The 17,430-nt window shown below is 42.0% G+C and overlaps 1 protein-coding gene across 1 annotated transcript in view; it reads left to right on the top strand.

The window, feature by feature from the left end:
* cnksr2a (connector enhancer of kinase suppressor of Ras 2a) overlaps window positions 1-17,430 on the top strand; it is a 410,446-nt gene that overhangs the window by 373,525 nt on the left and 19,491 nt on the right. The window contains 3 exon segments of the mRNA XM_048602521.1: window positions 2,755-2,927; window positions 6,216-6,289; window positions 10,574-10,645. Coding sequence (XP_048458478.1) covers window positions 2,755-2,927; window positions 6,216-6,289; window positions 10,574-10,645 — 319 coding nt within the window.

Genomic DNA, 17,430 nt, shown 5'->3' with positions numbered 1-17,430 from the left:
TGCCATTAATTGGTCTGGCCTTTTAAAAACCCGGCGAGCATGTTTGGAATACGCCAAGCACGATTCGGACCTGGAACAGAGATCATGGTCATGTTCCTGCCCCAGATTTGATACTCCCAGCCACCAAGCTGAACTTTACCCTGGGGAATTGGGAAAGGTTAGGGCAGGGGAGCCAGGGTGTTTCCCATTTGGCTGGCCTCCCTCACAGCCAACGCTGTTTATTGAGGTGAGACCACCGCCCTATCAAGGAGAATATCAAGCGTTGCCAGTCAGTCAAGTGGCCAGCAGCCATCTGGTCCCAGCAGCGCCCCCAGGAGCCAGTGGTCACAGTCGGTGCTGCAGTCAGCATCAAAAGCAAAGCAAGCTGTGGTGGAGCAGGATTTCAATGTAAGGTGTCCATCAGGCTGGCAAACCAGGGCAAAGGGTTGGCAAGGCATGTTGGACAGGATGGGTAAGGGAGGGGCAAACACAGTGGTGGAAATACCTTCCCTCCGGGATTGGCAAAAGGAGCGCATGAAGGAGGTCCAGCCACCAGCCTGCCAAGTTTTACTGGGTGGTGTGGTATCTAAGCATGGATCATTCCTGCCTTAATTAAAATGCGAGCAGCAAGGGGGGAGGAAACTTTAAGCAGCCATTAATTAGGTGGGTAGACTGTCCGACACCACCCTAGCCCCTGGTAAAATTGCATTGTGAGCAGGTGGCAGTGCACCAAGAATGGTGTTTCTGGCATGGTGCCCAATCTTATCACATCCCGCACACACACACACCGCCCCCCTCCCCCCACCAGCCCAAGCGACAGTTCCTCCCCAGCTTTCATCCAGCTGTGAGGAGCTGCTCTTACCTGAGTCGATTCTGGGAGAATCACCTGCATTGACCTCTTTTCCCTTCCCATTAAGGTAGCTCTGGTGTTTCCCAAGGATCTATCCTCAGCCCCCTTCCAATTGACCTCAGTTTCTACATGTACGATGACACAAAGCTCCATGACACCACCACCACCTCTTCTGACCCCTATACTCTCGCTAAATGGTCAGTCTGCCTGCCTGGTATTGAATGCTGGATGAGCAGACATTACCTCCAACTAAATATCAGGAAAACAAAGCCATTGTCTTTGGCCCGAGGCACAAAATCTGTTCCCTGACTACCATTTCCATCCCTCTCCCCGACAACTCGCTGAAAACAGAGCCAGCCTTGTTGTTTGTGTTTCACTCTCAACTGAGTTTCTAACCATGTGCACACTCCATCACCAAAACTAACTCCAAAACCTGGCCCGACTTAGCTGATGTGATACTGAAATCTTCATTCAAGCTATTGTTACCTGTAGAACTGAATCCTCCTATGCTCTACATTGGCACCGTGGCCCACCTGGCATTGTCCAGCATTTTATGACCATGGAGTTGGATTGAGGCCCTTAAATGCCAATTACCTAGACAGTTAAGGATCACAATACTTATAAGGGTGGTCAGGAAAAGGGTGATCTAGGCACCTGACATAATTTACGTCCCTCTCTGCCAGAAATACAAGCGGTGAGGGGCTATAAAATCCAGGCTGAAATTGCCATTCCTTTACTGTCACCGGGTCAAAATCCTGGAGCTCACTTCCTAATAGCATTGTTGGAGTCACTAAGCCTCAAGGACTGCAGAACTTCAGAAAGCAGCACCTCACCACCTTCTCAAGGTCACTTAGGGTCAGGCAAGAAATTCTGACCTAATTCAGGATGCTCACATCCCATGAAATACTTCAATGTTTTTTAAATTGCAATTACGTATTATTTTACAGTTGAAACTAATTCTGCTGGTTGTTTGTGAATGAGATGCTTACCTTATAATATCCTGAAAGTGAGTATGTGTGTGCATTGGTGAGTGAAGTAAAAGCCTATTGTGAATTTGTGCTTTATTCTCAATATCCAAACACTGATGTTAGTTTACTTATTTGATAAAAAGCATCATTATTAGTTAGGCGGAAGTGTACTTTCACATAAAGTTCATACAACTGCTCTGCCTTCCCTGACCCCCTTCCCAAATGGGAAAGAATCTTGAATATCAGTCACATTCAAGGAAAAGAAGGAGTGAACTTGCATTTTTGTAGACTCAGCAAAGTCCAAAGCGATCTGTAGTCAATGATGTGCTTCTGACGTCAAGTCACGCTTTAATGTAGGATACACAGAGTTAAGTTACACCAAGCATGGCTTCACAGCCAGTTCCCTTTAAACTCATGTAGCAATCTGAATGTTTCCACACACGTCCCACGCAAGTTCATTCTTTCAAGTTTTAACAGCACAAAAAATTAAAACGCCCACCACTTAGATAAATTGCCCTTTGCACTATTAAAAAAAAATGCAAACAGACAATATAACCTATTTTTGTTCAGTTTTAAGATAAATGTTGGCCACAGCACCATGAGAACATCCCTCAACTTCTTGAAAAAGTGCCAGAAGAGAATGTGTCTCCTCCTGAGAATGAAGATTAAGTCTTGGTTTCATCTCTTATCTGAAAGGTGGCACCAGTGGCTGGTTTCAGCCTAGCTTATATCTCTGATCTCTGGACTAGTACTTGAACTCTCAGGCAACTGACTCAGTAGGGAATGCTATCATTGAGCCAAGGCTAATATGCAATCCCTTACAGAGGGGAATTATTACATTTGTGATGCAGTAAATCTAGAACAAACAGAACACACTGGAGATAACATTAATTTTAGTAGACTTGCATCAGCTGGGAATTTGAGTGTTTTACCTTCTGCTGTTTGTGCTCATTTCAGGTGCCGTTACAGCAATGAGCAGGAGAAGAATTTCTTGTAAGGACCTTGGTCGTGGAGACTGTGAAGGCTGGTTATGGAAGAAAAAGGATGCCAAGAGCTACTTCTCACAAAAATGGAAAAAGTATTGGGTTGTATTGAAGGATGTCTCTCTGTACTGGTACATGAATGAAGAAGTAAGATCTAATTTGCACCTGCATACTGTGAATATATATGTGTCACATTTATGAGATCGGGTCTCATTAAACAGGAGTAAATGAAGTCTGTTTTTAATGGGAAAAAAAAGCTTGCTTTTATACATCATGACCTCAGCCCCAAAATGTTTTATGAATAAAATACGTTGAGAATTGTACAAAAGGCTGAGCTCTTTAAAATTCTATGTAATGTAATCCATTAAAGGAGTCAGTTATTTATGGATGGATTTTGCATCAAGGGAAAATATTAGTCCATATGTATAGCTACATTACAACAACTGCAGAGAATTCTTAAAAAGAGAGATGAAGTTAATGTGTAATTGGTTTGAGGTCTTCTGCAGTTTTTCTTCAAATGCTCTCTTTTTCGAAATTGCCAGGCAGCAAAAGAGTTTGGTGAACTGAATGAGTGTGTCACAGCTTGGTATGAGTTTACGACGTAGATAAGTTCATGACTGAATCAGCAGGAGAGGAGGTGCGTAGGAGTACAAAACCTTTGCTAAAGGGAGGAGTGGAAGAAAGTGAAAATAGAGCTTGAACCTTTCCAATGCATTATGTAATCTACTGTGTGGTCAGGTCGTAGAATAATTTTGACAAGCACTTTGAGGTGATCACTCTAACACAGTCAGGTACATGTATCTTACAGGGAATGAACAGAGAGAAAGAAATGCATGAGCAAGAAGAAAACCTGTGAAATGAAGACCAGCAGTGAATAGCATTCTTTGAAAGTAATCATCTGGAAGGAACTATATGGATTATATTTATTTTGTAATGAAACTTGTGCTTGCAAAAAGAACTTGCATTTGCTTGCTTTAGATAGTTCAGGAGAATTTGTAATAGTCTCTAATACAAATTTTATAAACGTGAAAGTAGTGATGGATTGATATTTTATAATTTCCAGTGCACCTCCCACACAACCTATTTTGCTAATGTTACTGGGATTGGTTGCTACAGCGAAGCCATATACCAAATGGTAGAGAGAGTTTTTGTGTGTTTTTAAGTAATCTACCACATCCTGGGAATTTTTTCATTATCTTCATTTCAAGGAAACTTAAATTGAAACTTAAGTTGTTGCACTTTGAATCCTTAAGGGTGCATAAATATTAAAGCAACCTAATTAATAATATGAAAACTATGCTACAGCCTGAATTTTCACCCTCAAGATGGGAATTGTGAGTCTGTCATTTCCTGATGTCACAGTAGCAGTGTCCACCTGCAATGTTTTAACAGGATGGCCTAGAGTCACTATATCCTGAGGCAGGCCGAAGGTGGGAATAGGTTAGGAAGATATTGAAGCAGGCAGTTTAGACTCAGACACTGGTGCATGTCTGTACATGAACGTTAACCATCCTATCCCTCACCCTAATCCGCCCCGCTGTATCGCCCCTCCTTAAACTTTACGCCCCCTCATAAATCCCTAGACCACTATTGCCCCTTGAGATCCACATGCCCACTCCATTGCCCCTCTCCATATCAGCCATGCATCCTCTATACTCCTATGCTGTCTCCATACCTTTGCCACACTCACTGATCCGGTATGAACTGTGAACAGAACTCACAAGGGCAACACTCATTATTTTTTTGACCTCATTTCTCTCATTGTAGCAAAACATGACTAAATTTGGTGTCGTTGTCATTCATGACAGATTGAGTTGGGATAAGATGTTGCAAAAGCTGGAACTTAATTCGAAAAACTCTAAATGCTAGAAATTGGAGTCAGGATGTGTTGGATATATGCAACAGGCTATCAGACATTGACATTAAGATTAGCATTTTTTTTTGCCATTTGACTAAAAGGAAGTCAATTTTACTCATGATCAGTTCTTCTGCTAAAATTAGGAAGCTGATAAAATAATTTCCCAGGACCATTTATATAAATGACTTGAATGGAGGGACTGAAGGCATGGTTCGTAAAAATACTGAAGACACAAAGATGGGTTGGAATGTAAGTTGTGAAGAGGGCATAAGGAGACTACAAAAGGTTGCAGATAGGTTACGTGAGGGGGCACGAAGATCTGGCAAATGAAGTATTCTGTGCAAGTAATTTAAATTGTCCGTCTTGGTAGAAAGAACAAAAAGGAGGCACGTTATCTAATAATGAGTAATTGCTAAGATCTACGATGCAACGGGATCTTGGTATTCTCATGTGTGAATTGCAAAGGGTTAGCCTACAGATATAGCAAACAATTAAGAAACTAATAGAATGGTGTCATTTGTTGCGAGATGAGTTGAAGACGTAAGAATGCATCATACGTAAGGGAGGATTATGCTTCAATTATCCAAGGCATTGGTAAAACCACATCTGGAGTTCTGGTTTACAATATTGGTCTTCTTGCTTAAGGAAGGATATAAATGTAGGCAGTTCAGAGAATGTTTTCTAAACTAATACCTGGAATGGGGGTGTGGGAGGCATGTCTTGTGAAGCTCGGCTTATATCTGCTGGAATTTAGACAAGTAAGGGGCTACTTGATTGATACGATCCTGAGGGGTCTTGACAGGTTGAATGCAGAAAGAGTACTTCCTCTTGTGGGAGAATCTAGAATTACAGGTTGCCTATTTATGACAGAGATGAGACAACAAGGTGCAGGGCTGGATGAACACAGCAGGCCAAGCAGCATCATAGGAGCAGAGAGGCTGACGTTATTTCAGAACCCCCTTCCCCTCTCCCTTTTCTGATGAAGGGTCTAGGCCCGAAACATCGGCCTCTCTGCTCCTATGATGCTGCTTGGCCTGCTGTGTTCATCCAGCCCTGCACCTTGTTGTCTCGGATTCTCCAGCATCTGCAGTTCCTACTATCTGTGACAGAGATGAGGACTTTTTTCTCTCTCACACATAGAGGCTCGTGAAATCCCTCCCATAAAAGTTGGTTGATGCACGGTCTTGGAATATTTTTAAGGCATTGGTTGATAGATTCTTACTGAGAAAGGAGATAAAAGGTTATCAGTGGCAGGCGGAAATATGGAGTAATCGGATCAGCCATATCCTGCTAAATGGCAAGGCAGCTCGAGGGGCTGAGTGGCTAAACGCTGTAATGTATTATTCATTGCTGTTGAGAGTGCTTTGAACTTCAAGTTGGAGTTTTTCCCTGAGATTCATTCCACATATTCAAACGTTGTGCATTGCTTTGGACTCGAATGAAAAGCAGCATTGTTTAAAAAAAGCTTTCCAAAACAAGATGCTGAATAAATTAAACATTTGAACAATTCATTCAAAAATGAAAAGTTGCACAACAAAGAAATGCTTAGGAGTTTTTTGTTTTGGTTTTCTTCTCAGGATGAGAAGGCTGAAGGATTTATCTGCCTTTCTGAGTTCAAAATTGATCGAGCAAGTGAATGTCGGAAAAAGTAGTAAGTATTACAGTAGCAATGATCAGATGATATCACTCATCCTTGACTTTATAGAGAGGAAATTAATTCAATATGATTTCCTTAGCTCAAGAAATTAATATTTGTTGTGTCTGTTGGTGTTCATCTTACATTACAAGATTAATAACTGCATACATCCTTTGAGTTCCTCAAATGATTAATTAATGAATATTTCTGCTTAAAAAATAAACTAAGACTTTCTCTTGTTAAGACTTCCCTCCAGGTTGCTGCCTTTGCTCCCGCTCTCCATCATTGTCTCCCCTGTCTCTCCATGATCCACTTTTCCTATAATGGGGTCAGAAATTTTCAGCACATGTCATTATTTCTATTTTTCACTATTACAGAATCATAGTCACACAGCACAGAAACAGACTCTTTGATCCAAAGAGTCAGTGCCAAACATAATCCCAAACTAAACTAGTCCCACCTGCCTGCTCCTGGCCCATATCCCTTCAAACCTTTCCTATTCATGAATATATCTGATTGTCTTTTAAATGTTGTAACTGTGCCCACATCCACCACTTCCTCAGGAAGTTCATTCCACATGCAAACCATCCACTGTGTAAAAAAAATTGCCCTTCATATCCTTTTTAAATCTTTCTCCTCTCAACTTAAAAATATGTCCCCTAGTCTTGAAATCCCGATTACATACAAGCCACATGTGCAAACGAGCAAAGAAATCTAAGATTATCTTAAATGAACTTGCAGACCCAAACATAATTGAAAAATATTTCCCTTATGTAATTGTGCTTATATGTAATTCCCATAGCCGCAAGAAAAATTGCATTCAGCCCTGTTTTCTGATAATAATTATAAGCAGGTGCAAAAATACTTGGGTTTTCTAAAACACTGAACCACCAAATCCTGAAAGTGAGAGTTTGTGAATGCTAATCACAGTTAATTAGTCTCTGTTCTTCGACCAGCTATCAGATTAGTGCTGTCAGGAATATCTGATGCAAAGCCAATTTGGTCTATATTTGATGGATACAAATAAACACTGATTTTCACAGCAAATATGATCACACGCCAAAATTGTGTGCTGCGCACAAACACAGTCCATTTTAATAAGTCATAAATATGTAATGCCAGATTTAAACCATCCAAAATACAAAATAATAATTGTGAAAATAAGTGTGATATTTCAAAGTATGCTGTTGTGCTGCAGCCTTCTTTTAAGGCAATATAAGGCCAGATCCTCCCATATTAGGAACAGTGACGAACTGTACTTAAACTGCTGCTGCACATCAGGATCTCTAGGTAGTCCTGACATGTGTATACACACTATAATTTTCCAAGCAGTTTAAACGTCCTAAAAGCAGACATACCTTTTCTGTGCTCCTGTAAAAATGTCTCACACTTGTCTCAATGTTGGAGACTCTGATGAAATAGGCACAATTTACCCAAGTACTGAACTCTCGAATTGTTACGTTCTGGTGTGACTCAGTGATAAACAGCACAACACAAGCCCCCATCCCACACCCACACCCACCAATCATTCCTGACTCCCCCAGTCACCTCCCAACTGACTGGACAACCCCACCTGAATACTCACATCCCCAACCTAACTGCCCACCCATCCTATTCAATTACCCATTCCCCTGACTTGATTTGGTTCCATTCTCTCTACCTGACTAATCCCATTCCCTCTGACCCAAATAATCACACCCCTACCCAACCAAAGTACCCCCCCACGCCTCCAACCCACTCATTACCCACTCCCATCCAACCACCCGCTAACTCATTCATTACTCCCACACCATGCACTCACTCACTCACCCACACATTCTCTTACTAACCCCACTGAAATACTTGTGAGCTCTTAGAAGCTTACCTGAGTAAGCTGGTTGGTGTCATAAACAAGAGACATGTTCTCTGCCCTGCTTCTCTTCACCACATGGATTGCTGAAGTACCATTATTTCAAATGGAATCAGAAATCCTGGCTGGATGTAGTATGCAAAATGGTGATTGTCACATGCAGCATTAGCAACATGCACATAATCACAGTTCATCAGCATATCTGGGGCATAATATGTAGTCAGTAATGCAGTGAAATTAGATTTTAATATCATTTGAAGTAAAAGACCAGAATAAATTGAAGTGATTCTCTTTAATATACTCAGGCTTTAGCTAATGTTTGCATTTTGTTGAACACTGTCGGAAAACTAGATCAAATTAGTTTGTCAGCTTTGCTCAGATTTATGTTTTTGAGCTAGGAGGTCACGGGGCCAGTACTTAATCATATAAGCTGCTTATTTTATAGAGTGCTAGTGGCTCCCAACGTGCAGTTTTCACAGGACCAGATGAACTGTGCAGGAAAATGTGCCAGACTTATTGTGTTGGGCTGGCTGCCTGAGAGATCTGATTTAAAAAGAACAAGGCCCTGCTACAGGAAGCTGGCAGCACTTGTTGTGTGGACACCCATCCCAAAATAAAACAACGCTAATGGTGGTTGACTGTTCAGTAGCATCGCAAAAGAATGCTGCAGTTCAAAGAAGGGTCTAGGCCCGAAACGTCAGCCTTCCTGCTCCTCTGATGCTGCTTGGCCTGCTGTGTTCATCCAGCTCTACACCTTGTTATCTCAGATTCTCCAGCACCTGCAGTTCCCACAGTCTCTGCAATTCAAAGGTGCTGTGTTTCAACTGAGACATTAAATGAAGGCCCTGTCATATGTTGTCGTTCAGTTGCATAGCAATAATTCCACAGCAGACTTGAAGACAAGCAGGAAATTCTCCAATATATTGGCATTTCTCCTTAATCCACCACCACCAAAAACAGATTGATTGGTCATATGTTATTGCAGTTTTGGGTTCGTGATGTGCACCCATTTTGAGTGGGTGAAATGACTAGGCATTGCATTTCAAAGCAGTGTTATGAAGCACATAGAGACATTTTTGAGAGATGTGATGAAATTTATGTGTATTGTGCATTGATAATTTTCCATGACTTGATGCAGAAGCATGCCAACTATCCAGGGCAGCTTTTGAAACACCCACAGAATGTAAGCTAAAATGAAATGGAGTGTGTTTCCACTGTTTGGAAACAAAAGACACAAATTATAAAATCAGTATTTTAAATTTTGTTTCTACCATCTGATCTTCTTAATGTTTAATTGATTCTTAACACACTCAAACATGTTCTATTTATGTATAATGCAATAATGGCAATATAACAATTTTTAAAATGGTTTGTACAAGTGAGCATAAGAACTGGAACATAGAACATAGAACATGAGTATACCATTTAGCCATTCTAGTCTCATCTACCACTTAATAAGACCAAGTCTAATCATCAGTCTAACTGTATATATTCTGCCTTTGCCAATATCCTTTAAAACATTTTGTTAATAAAAATCTATTCGTCTCATATTTTAAATTCACAATGCTTTTTAGGTGCAAAGCAGATGATCCCAAACCTACTTACATCCTAATGCATTTGCCTCGGATTTTGGCCTTTTGCTACATCCATCAATATTTATGCTTTCATTCACAATGTTTACAGTGCTGCCTATCTTTGCCTCAATTGCAAACCTAAAGTGACTCTCTGTCCCATCACCTAGGTCATTAAACACAATAAATAGCTAAGATAGAGCACAGACATTTCAGGTGTGTCACTGTTGCCGTTTAGATTACCTATTTATTGTCTCTAATCTTTGTTCCTGCTCCATAAATAATCTCTTCACTAGGTCAGTAAGTTTCCTTCAAAACTATGAGTTTCTTCTTTATCTATTTGTCTCTTGTTAGGAAGTTTATCAAATGCCTACAGAAAATCCATATAAACAATGTACATTACACTACTTTAGTCATGGCAAATTGGCTGCTGCATTTCCTACATTGCAACAGTGCTTCTTTGACTGTAAAGCACTTTGAGAAGTCTGATAGTTGTGTAAAGTGCCATATAAATGCTTGTCTTTCTTCCTTTCTTTTATCAGCAAGGCTACACCTCTTCATCTAGCAGATTTCCTTTGTTCCTGTAAATCTGAAAACCTATGGATCAGTTTTAATACATAGGCTAAACAGAGTCAGGAGGCTATCAGGACTGTCCCATTCCTGCCCACATTCCATTATGTTCAATAAATAATAATGGGGAATATGGAGTAATTCTACCCCCACCCCTTTTAACCCTTGAGCACAAAGAGAAATACTTGAGAAGTCATTGAATATCGACTTTTAATGAAACGTTTCAAACTGAAAGTTTTGAAATATTTTCATGTAGAGATAATTATGCGAGTTTGTGATTTTTATTGTGTGCATCTCTCTCTTTAACAGTGCATTCAAAGCATGCCATCCTAAGATTAAAAGCTTCTACTTTGCAGCAGATAATATGGATGATATGAACAGGTATGTGTGAAATACATAAAATAATTCAAAGTCGGTGCAAAGATTAATTGGGGTAATTACAAAAACTTGTGTTTACAGAACTAATCATTATTTTGTCAGCAAATTCCCATTAGTCACTTTAATCTTCTACAATGCAGAATTTTAAATAAAGAGTCCCTACAGTGTGGAAGCTGGCCAATTCGGCCCATTGAGTCCACACCTACACTCCAAAAAGCATCCCACTCCCCTGCGCTATTCCTGTAACCTTGCATTTCCCATATACAAATCACCTAACATTTTTACTGTGGAAGGAAACCACAGTATCTGGAGAATGCCCACACAGACATAGGGAGAATGTACAAACTCCATACAGACAGTCACCCAAGGCAGGAATCGAACCTGGGTCCCTGGTGCTGTGAAGTAGCAGTGCTGACCACTGAGCCACTGTGCTGACCAGAAATGATACAAAACTTGACCATCACCCATTTGCAGTAATCTGATTACATAAAGTTCAGTTTCACAATTGCATAGAGCCTCAATCATTGGCGGCAGAATATCCTCACATTAACCCTAAGCTTTTATGCTGTTTTATTGCAATTTCATTGACCAAAAGTACAGATCAGAGTTTTCAGAAACTACCATCACCAAAGTATTTGCTTACACTTATTGCTGAGAGGAGAGACATTTTGCCAAAACATTTTGTTTAGCATGTATCAGGACAAATACACGAACGCCAATGTTTAGGCAATCGCAACCATTTATAAGAGAAAGGGGTACTGATTCGTCAACAAATCAACTCTGATCAGCTGAGGTATTGCCTTTGTTACAACCGGAACCTAATGAGTTTCCCCAGTTTGATATGGTTTCTAACCAACTATCCCAAAGTATTGAGCTGCCTGGTGAGGAGGGATGAACTGGGTCGCCTTCTTTATTCACTCATCTCAACCCCCGCACCCCCCGCAACCAACGCCAGTCAATTGCAATAAGGTTAATTTATGAAGGATCCTTTCCCTTTTGCATACCTTCTCCCACATCTAAATGAAATAATGTATTAAAACGAGGCAATATGATCAGGCTCTCTTGAATTAACTTAAAGAATGAGTTTATCAGTTACTTGGTTCTTGTTAATACTTGAATTTGCCCCAGTGGATTACTACATGCAACAAGAGATTCTAATACATCTAGGCACAGATTAGAAACAGGAGGTGAGTTTGAAAACATAAAACTTTAACAACGATTATATAAATTAGTTTCTGAATTATTCACGAAGAGCAGATAACTGAACACTGCGCATTGCAGTGGAGATTACCACTATCATTGATATTGGTACAATGCTTCACAATCCTTAGGTTTGTGGATTTGTTTGAAATTCTGTCATTCTCATGCCTTTCAATTGTGCTCGTATTCCTGTTTTTAGGGTGAGGGAGAGCCTGTTGTTGTCCTGTTTTCTTTTTAACTTGTTAATGGCAATCCTGTACCAGAAAGAATAGATGCATTACTCTTGAGCAAGAGCTCATCATCATGCATTCCACTCCCGGACATCCCAGATGTCCTCGTTTTTCAAGGACCGTAACTTCCCCTCCACAGTGGTCAAAAACGTCCTCGACCGTGTCTCTCGCATTTCCCGCAATTCATCCCTCACACCCCCTCCCCACAATAACAACCAAAACAGAATCCCACTCGTCCTCACGTACCACCCCACCAACCTCCGGATCCAACGCATCATCCTCCAGCACTTCTGCCATCTGCAATCTGACCCCACTACCAAAGACATTTTTCCCTCCCCATCCTTATCTGCTTTCCGGAGGGACGACTCTCTCCATGACTCCCTTGTTCGTTCCATACTCCTCACCAGCCCCACCACCCCCGGCACTTTTCCCTGCAACCGCAGGAAGTGCTGCACCTGCCCCTACACCTCCCCCCTCACCCCCAACCCAGGCCCCAAGAAGACTTTCCACATCAAGTAGATGTTCACCTGCACATCTGCTAATGTGGTACACTGCATCCGCTGTTCCCGTTGTGGCCTCCTCTACATCAGAGAAACCAAGCAGAGGCTTGGGGACCGCTTTGTGGAACACCTACGCTCGGTTCGCAACAAACAGTCCCAGTCGCAAACCATTTCAACTCCCCCTCCCACTCCTTGGACGACATGTCCATCCTGGGTCTCCTGCATTGCCACAACGATGCCACCCAAAGGCTGCAGGAACAGCACCTCATATCTCGCTTGGGAACCCTGCAGCCCAAGGGTATCAATGTGGACTTCACAAGCTTCAAAATCCCAAAACCAGCCCAGCTCGTCCCCGCCTCCCTAACCATTCCTTCCACCTCAAGCCCTACCCCCATCTCCTACCCACTAGCCTCATCCTGCCTCCTTGACCTGTCCATCCTCCCTGGACCGCCCTATCCCCTCCCTAACTCCCCACCTACAGTCACCTTTACTGGCTCCAACCCCGCTTCTTTGACCTGTCTGTCTCCTCTCCACCTATCTTCTCCTTTATCCATCTTCTATCCGCCTCCCCCTCTCTCCCTATTTATTTCAGAATCCCCTTCCCCTCCCCCATTTCTGAAGAAGGGTCTCGACCCGAAACGTCAGCTTTCCTGCTCCTCTGATGCTGCTTGGCCTGCTGTGTTCATCCAGCTCTACACCTTGTAGCTCATCATATTTCCTGTACACATTTTCAGGTTTGATTAAATTTTTCTGCCAAGATTTCCAAATCATAAAATAAGTTGTGTTTATGCTGCTTTATCTTTTATTGCACTTTTCTCAGATACATATAATGAAGTTTACAAGAAATGGGTGTAAATGCTTAATGCAAAACAACTGACCCTCATTTCGGGTGTGACTTCCTGATTACTGCCTCTGTGGGAGTTTGGAGCCCATAGAATGTGCACTGTGGCTTGGAATTCCCTGGAATGTTTCGATACAGCTACAGTGTAGGAGCATCATGGTGCTGTGTTTTACCCAAAGAGATGTCAGCAGAACGTACACACTCAGGTTCTACACAGAAACATTTTGTACGTAAATTCTGTCATCATTTGAAATTCTATGCGACTCATTTAGATAGCTGTACCCAACCCCTCAAGACCAGTTCACATGAGTTTCCTGGATTTACACCATAAAATGGTTCACAGTGGTCTGTCTCCAAGATGTTGCCACACAACACAGCACAAAGTCACCTGATATCGGTGTAACTGAGATTTCTGAAAAGTATGTCTTTTTCTTACTGAGACCCAGTCTCAGTCCACTTGAGACATAGCTCCTGGGCTTCAATAACAATTCAGAAGGAGGAAATATCTGGGGTTTCATTTTCCGAATGGACATTCCCAGTTTTATACTCAATGGGTGACAACTCGATACTCTACATTAGTGGTTATGTTATGAGAGTATTTAAGTTTTGGTGTTAATAAATGAGCTCCCCAGGAAATCTCAGCATTCATTCCCAGCGACAATATCAGCAGATAAACCAGCAAAAAAAAATTGGATGTGATCTCTGTGTTGGTGCAATCCAGGAATTTCAGGGCCTATGTTTGTCTTCTTCATTTGGAAATATGAACAATGTGGTATTTTTCATTAGAAGGATGTTGTCACCCATCCTGTTTCCTTTGACTGGGTCAAAGGGCTTAATTGTTTTATAACAGTAGAGGATCAATCACTGTTGAGTTTTAATAAGAAGAGGGTCTTGTCATATATAATTTATTGCATTTTGTAGTAAGGTTAAAGTTACATTAGGCACTGTTAGTAAGACTCTGCGGAGACTTTTGGATATAAGTCTACACACCACAAGATCCTATGTTGTTCCACCTTCTCCCCACCTAAGCCTATATGACATAATCCGATTGGGTGGTGCTGCACACAGTCTCCAAAATTAACCTATCGAAACCATTTTCTTATACAACTGTCAAGAACGCACATAGTCCATTTTGTACAGATACCTTGATCAACCCTACTAACAAATATTCACAGATCAATAAGAATGCAGAAAAATTACTAAATGATATATTACGGAATATAAAGAAAATTTATATAATACAGAGATAGTAGGAACTGCAGATGCTGGAGAATCCGAGACAACAAGGTGCAGGGCTGGATGAACACAGCAGGCCAAGCAGCATCATAGGAGCAGAGAGGCTGATGTTTCGGGCCTAGACCCTTCATCAGAAAAGGACGTCATCTGTGGGTTCTCCGATAGTGGCCTCATGGCCAATGGCGGCGGGCCCATTGTGGGGAAGGTCCTGGGTACGGCTGGGGATTTGGGGGGTGGAGGAAGCCCGTTTTGGGTGGTAGGCACCAGTAAGTTTACTGTACTTACGGTTTTTAGTGTCCAATAAAGCTGAGTAGAATTGTGAGTTCAGGTTGTGGATCCTATGAAGAATAAAAAACAGGAGAGTTCCTTTGCAGGTCTGGGAGAGGGAGGCTCTGAGCTGGGGTAGGCTTGATTGTAGTGCCTGGAGATGCCGGCGCATTGCTGCAAGTGTGTGTTTCAGGAGTCGCAGGGAGAAACGCTTCTGAAGGATCTCAATACCATGAGTGTAGATATTATCACGGTTGGGGCCAAATTGGGAAGGCTTGAATGTGGATTGTAGTCCATTGGGGATGATCTGGTTCCGTAGGCAGGTGCTAAGGAAGGTGATGTGGCTGTAGTACCTGGTTTGCTTCAGGACGCGGTCGAGCAGTTTCAGGGCCGAAGAGATTACGAGAGAGTTGCAGTGGGAGAGAGATCCCTTGAGGTTTGTCCGGAGGGAGGAGGGTAACTTCTTCAGTTTAGGCATCCTTAGAAGAGGCTTCGCAGTGGGGTTAAAATTGAATCAGAGATAGTAGGAACTGCAGATGCTGGAGAATCCGAGACAACAAGGTGCAGGGCTGGATGAACACAGCAGGCCAAGCAGCATCATAGGAGCAGAGAGGCTGACGTTTTGGGCCTAGACCCTTCATCAGAAAAGCCTTTTCTGATGAAAGGTCTAGGCCCGAAACGTCAGCCTCTCTGCTCCTATGATGCTGCTTGGCCTGCTGTGTTCATCCAGCCCTGCACCTTGTTGTCTCTTTATATAATACAGGATGTTTACATAATATCATCCTTCAGGTGTAAGACTACTTGTAAATGCCAAAGAATGGATTGAATTATATTTTCAACAATTCCTTGTTTCTTTTGCTGGAATATCTTCTTTTTGGGTGCAATTTACCTGATTTGTCCAATCTTCAGGCATGTCTTTATAGATGGGATTCAGCGTGTGAAATTCATGAGTCTACATCACTGCATTACAAAGCATTTCTATTCCCAGAACAGCTAAGCGCTGAAAAATATTCAGGCCTCCTACTATTGAATTCATTTTAAGACAGTGATGCTAATGAAAGCCTGATGCAAGGTTCAATTGATCTGACGCTGGTAACATCAATATTGCAGTATCAGAAAAGCACTTGTTGTAATCTATGGATATTTTCTAATCAACCTGTTCAGATGTGTCCTGACTTGAACCCTGGATTCCTATCCCAAAGGTAGGGGCACTGCCACAAGAGTGCTTGCTACAATCTAAATAGGAAATAACTCAGACTCAAATAAAGGCATCAAGATCTTAACTAATACTTCCTTAAAAGGAATCTACCCCATTTAACTTTATTTCACACAGACTAGTGAACTCTGATCTACCTTTTTGAACCTGAGCTTCAAATATCATTTTGTAATACATATGAGTCACAACAAAAGTTCTATTTTTGTCCCATGCGGCAGAATCTTTCTATTTTAGTGTGACCATTTTTGAATGAATGGTATGCTGGAAAATTGTTGTTTGCCAGAATGTACTGTAGGCCCCTTGCAGTCATGGCAGGATCACCAGCCTGTTCTGTCAAAGCAAGGATTTCTAATCATAGAGTGCAGGGCCTGTGTAAGAAAAGCTCATCAGCTCTTGAATTGTCGAAGCAACAGCAGCCCCAAGATTGGCAAGGACTCCTGCAAAGTCTGTTCTCCGGGTGTCTCGCTCTTACTGCAGGTCAGCAGTGGGATTTGAAGGACTGCAATGAAGTGATCTTTCCCAGGGACAGGAAGAAGATGACATCCTCTCCAACCCAGCAGGCATCGACAGAAGTCGGTGAGGAAGTCAGAAGAAGGATCGCGGTCCCTCCAACCTAGAAACAGTGGCATCATGAGGTTCCAGACCACAGCAATGGTAATGGCATTGAACCTCAAGGGGTGATAGTTGGATTCTTCTTGTTGGAGATGGTCATTGCCTGGCACATGCATGTTGCAAATGTTACTTGTCACTTTTCAGCCCGAGCCTGAATATTGTCTCGATCTTCCTGCATATGGACACAATTGCTTCAGTATCTGGGAAGATGTCATAAATAGTGTTGAACATAGTGAAATCACCGGCAGATGTCTCCACTTCTGACCTTATGATGGAGGGAAAGTGATTGATGAAGTAACTGAAGATATTCAGGCCTAAGACACACCCTGAAGAACTTCTACAGTGATATGCCAGGACTAGGAAAATAGATTAACCAGCACAACTATTTTCCTTTGTCCGAGATGTGACTCCAATCAGAAGAGAGTTTTCCCTGTGATTCCCATCGCCCATCTCTCCTGTCCATTGAAGTGATTAAGACCTCTCATGTCTCTCTGCTTTCTCTGTTTGCAAAGAAGAACACACACAACTATGTGAGAGGCAGAGAGCCAGGTTGGGGTAGGGTGGAGGGATTAGGGGGTGGATATTTGACTCTCCAGTGAAATGCACCTTATTGACCATCAACAATGAGTATCCAGCTGCTCCACTGGAACGGAGATCCTGTCTACAGATGCTCCAAATGTTAGCAA

This window comes from Rhincodon typus, chromosome 11, assembly GCF_021869965.1.
Source record: "Rhincodon typus isolate 14 chromosome 11, sRhiTyp1.1, whole genome shotgun sequence".
NCBI lineage: Eukaryota > Metazoa > Chordata > Chondrichthyes > Orectolobiformes > Rhincodontidae > Rhincodon > Rhincodon typus.
The sequence above is the reverse complement of the archived record's forward strand: the minus strand, read 5'-3'. Positions and strand labels throughout refer to the sequence as shown.